This window comes from Trichechus manatus, unplaced genomic scaffold (genome assembly GCF_000243295.1).
Source record: "Trichechus manatus latirostris isolate Lorelei unplaced genomic scaffold, TriManLat1.0 scaffold00099, whole genome shotgun sequence".
NCBI lineage: Eukaryota > Metazoa > Chordata > Mammalia > Sirenia > Trichechidae > Trichechus > Trichechus manatus.
In genome coordinates, this window is record NW_004444035.1 from 4,743,172 (window position 1) to 4,746,857 (window position 3,686).

Here is a 3,686-nt window from a genome sequence, read left to right on the forward strand (position 1 = left end):
TACAACCAGAATGTTCCTTAGAAGTGAGGATGTTGAGACTTCCACTTACTTGGAACATGTCGGCAGGAATGACCAGCCACTAGAAAAGGACGTCATGTTTGGTAAAGTAAAGGGCCAATGAGAAAAAGGGAAGCCCGCACTGAGACAGATTGACACGAGAGCCTCAACGATGGACTCGAACATACCAACAGTCGTGGCGATGGCACAGGACTGGGCCCTCCATCTCCCCAGTCAGGTTCAATTCTGTCTAAGGCAACACTGAGCATCATCAGTTTGTGCGAGGGAAGGCTTGGGAAACGCGGGATCATTTCCTAGGTGATTTCTCAGATTCAGGATAACCTGGAACTGCATCGGAGCTTTTGGGGGTACTTGAGTCTGCATCCAACTCTGGTCCTGTGAAGAAACCAAAGCTGGTAAATGAATGAAGCTCTTTTTGTTCTTGCAGTTCTTTCAGTGGGGAAGATGGAGAAGCTGATCAGTTGCGTCCTTGTCACCATTGTTTTGGTAATGAGCCGAGAAAGCTGGGTAAGCTTACTGCAAAGACAATGATGTTTATAATGCCTGCTCTGACCTGAATTTTCTTTAATTTTGCAGAAAGTCTGTATAGTAATTTGTCCTGAAAAAATTCAACTGAAAGGGAAAAAAATGAAAATGATTTGTGTAAGCACCTGGCACATAATAGGCACTAAGTCCAAATCCCATTGCTGTCAAGTCAAGCGACCTTATAGACAGAGTAGAACGGATAGTGGATTCAAACTGCCAACCTTTTGGTTTGCAGCCATAGCACTTAACCTCTGTGCCACCAAGGTTTCCACACTGACCTTGAGCTTTCCAGTATTGAATGCTGTTAGTGTAAACTAAACAGATTAATTTACCCCTGCCTTCAGGAGTAAAAAGGACAAAATGAGTGAAAATGAGTATGTGGGAGAAAGAAAAATCCTAAGTTTTTAACTAACTTTACTAAAACCTTACATGCAGACTTATAAAAATTGAACATACTTGGCCTGTAACCCCTTAGTTATTTTAAAAGTGCATAGTTCACTGTATTTAGTAATTTCACAACCAGTTTCCCGCTATTGGGAAGCAACACCAGGAAATGTTCTTGCTGTTTGTTTTTTAGACAGGTGTGATTCAAGGGCTAAGCAAATAACTCCGAGGATAAATCAAAGCATGATGAATAGAGAGTAGCAAGTCAGATGACAACGAGAACTACCGATTACCATCGAGTCAATTCCAACTCATCACGGCCCCATGTGTGTCAGAGTACTACTGTGCCCCATTGGGTTTTCATAGCTGATTTTCCAAAAGTAGATTGCCAAGCCTTTCTTTTGAGGCACCTCCGGGGGGACTGGAATTTTCAACAAGAAGTAGTCCTGGAGAAATAGCGAGAGATCAGTGACTTGGACGAGGAGATGGGAGGCAGGGGGTGAGAGGGGCCTCTATCACCACTTTTCCATCCTCTTGCTATATGGCTCAGTTTTGAGGCTGAATTTTTAGATTTGCATTTATAGTCCTTCATACAAATGCAATGTACCTCTTTTCTTTGCCGAGTTCCTTTACCTGGAACACAGTAACCAAAAAAAAAAAAAAAAAACTCATTGCCTTCAAGCAGATTCCAACCCACAGCAACCCTATAGGGCAGAGTAGAGCTGCCCCACAGGGTTTTCAAGGCTATAAATCTTTATGGAAGCAGACTGCCACCTCTTTCTCCCGCAGAGCAGCTGGTGCGTTCAAGCCACCAACCTTCCAGTTAGCAGCTGAGTGCTTTAACCGCTGCATCACCAGGGATCTCTCCGGAACACATAAATATGAGGACTTACTGTGTAGCTGAGAACACAGTAGGTCCTCATATCTATGGAATGAATACAAAGTAGTACACGGAGACAGGTATAGGAAGTTATGCAAATATAAACTGGGAACTATGCCTGACTCTAATCAAATGACTTTTAAATGATAATATATATATATAAGGTAAGAAAACCAAACCTGTTGCCCTCAAGTCGATTCCAACTCATAGCAACCCTATAGGACAGAGTAGAACTGCCCCATAGGGTTTCCAAGGAGTGGCTGGTGGATTTGAACCGCCAGTCTTTTGGTTAGCAGCCTGAGCTCTTAACCACTGCACCACCAGGGCTCCTTTTTGTAAGTAGACGAAAGAAAAATAACAAATAAACAAAAAGTTAAAGTGACTCCAGTAGAATTTCCAACAACAGGTAAATGGGTAAGATGCTTGGAGATACTGTTGCTATTGTTGCTGGGTGCCACTGAGTCTATTTTTGACTCATAGTGACCCTATATGACAGAGTAGAACTGCCCCGTAGAGTTCCCTGGGCTGTAATCTTTATGGGAGCAGATTGTCTTTTCTCCCTCGGAGCCTCTGGGTGAATTCAAAACACCAGCCTTCAAGTTAGCAGCCAAGTGCTTTATCATTGCCCCAGCAGGGCTTCTTGGAGATATAAGGGTCTGAATTAACATTCCTTGTAGAGGGGACCATATGTTATCCAGTTATAAGCATTCAATTATATTTTTAACATATTCTTGTACCAAAGATTATTTAAAAAATCTCATTTATTTTAGGAATTGACACACTAATAATGCAGTTAACGTCTGTAAAGCACTTTACAGTTCAGAAAACACTTTGTTGTTGCTGTTAGGTGCCATCTGGTCGGTTCCTACTCACAGCAATCCCACGTACAACAGAACGAAACACAGCCCTGTCCTGCGCCATCCTCACAATTGTTGCTATGTTTGAGCCCATTGTTATAGCCACTGTGTCAATCAATGTGATTGAGGGTCTTCCTCTTTGATGACACTCTACTTTACCAAGCATGATGACCTTCTCCAGGCACTGGTCCCTCCTGATGACATGTCCAAAGTATGTGAGATGTAGTCTTGCTGTCCTCGTTTCTAAGCAGCATTCTGGCTGTACTTCTTCCAAGACAGATTTGTTCGTTCTTCTGGCAGTCCCTGGTGTATTCAATATTTTTCACCAACACCATAGATAGTATCATGTAGAGATTCAGAACGTAAACCTTGAACTGGATTCCTCGTGCCTGCTGAGTAATCTTGAACAAATTCTCTCATCAGGATTGAACCCATTCCTTTCTCGTGGAATTTTTATGAGGATTGAATGAAACAGAGACTGCAAAGCTCTTAGCATAGCTATTCTGATTATTTTATATTATTTTATTTCTTTAGCTCAGGAGCTTTAGCATGAGCCATAATTTCTTATTCTTCAAATAACAAGTAGTATTAGAACTTTTCGAACCACTGTCTGGTTTGAATATTCTGAAATAAAAGTTGAGGACAAAAAATCGAGTCACTGGTTAATCCAATTTACTAGGAGCATGTCCTTCCCATGAAAATCCGTTCTGCAGGCGCTGGAGGACTGTCTCCAGGAGCAGGAGCGGCTCAGAGCCCAGGTGCGCCTGCTGGAGACCCGTGTCAAGCTGCAGCAGGTCAAGATCGCTCACCTTTTGCATGAGAAGGAAGTCCAGTTCCTAGACAGAGAAGAGAATAGTGTCATTGACCTTGGAGGCAAGAGGAAGTATGCAGGTCAGAATTTATTTCTAATAAGTGTTTTAATAACTTGTGTCATATACTGTCCTGCAATGACGGTGCTGGTTACTTGTTCACCCCATGTTTGGCCAAAGAGCTTTTCCTGTTCCAGGAACAAGCAAAATGAA

The 3,686-nt window shown here is 42.4% G+C and overlaps 1 protein-coding gene across 1 annotated transcript in view; it reads left to right on the forward strand.

Moving 5' to 3' along the window:
* Nucleotides 1-364: 364 nt before the first annotated feature.
* Nucleotides 365-3,686, forward strand: part of FGL1 (fibrinogen like 1) — a 12,492-nt gene continuing 9,170 nt past the window's right edge. Inside the window, exons 1-2 of the mRNA XM_012557389.2 lie at nucleotides 365-525; nucleotides 3,378-3,555. Of these exons, the coding sequence (XP_012412843.2) occupies nucleotides 418-525; nucleotides 3,378-3,555 (286 nt within the window). The 5' untranslated portion in view covers nucleotides 365-417. The remainder of the gene's footprint in view (nucleotides 526-3,377; nucleotides 3,556-3,686) is intronic.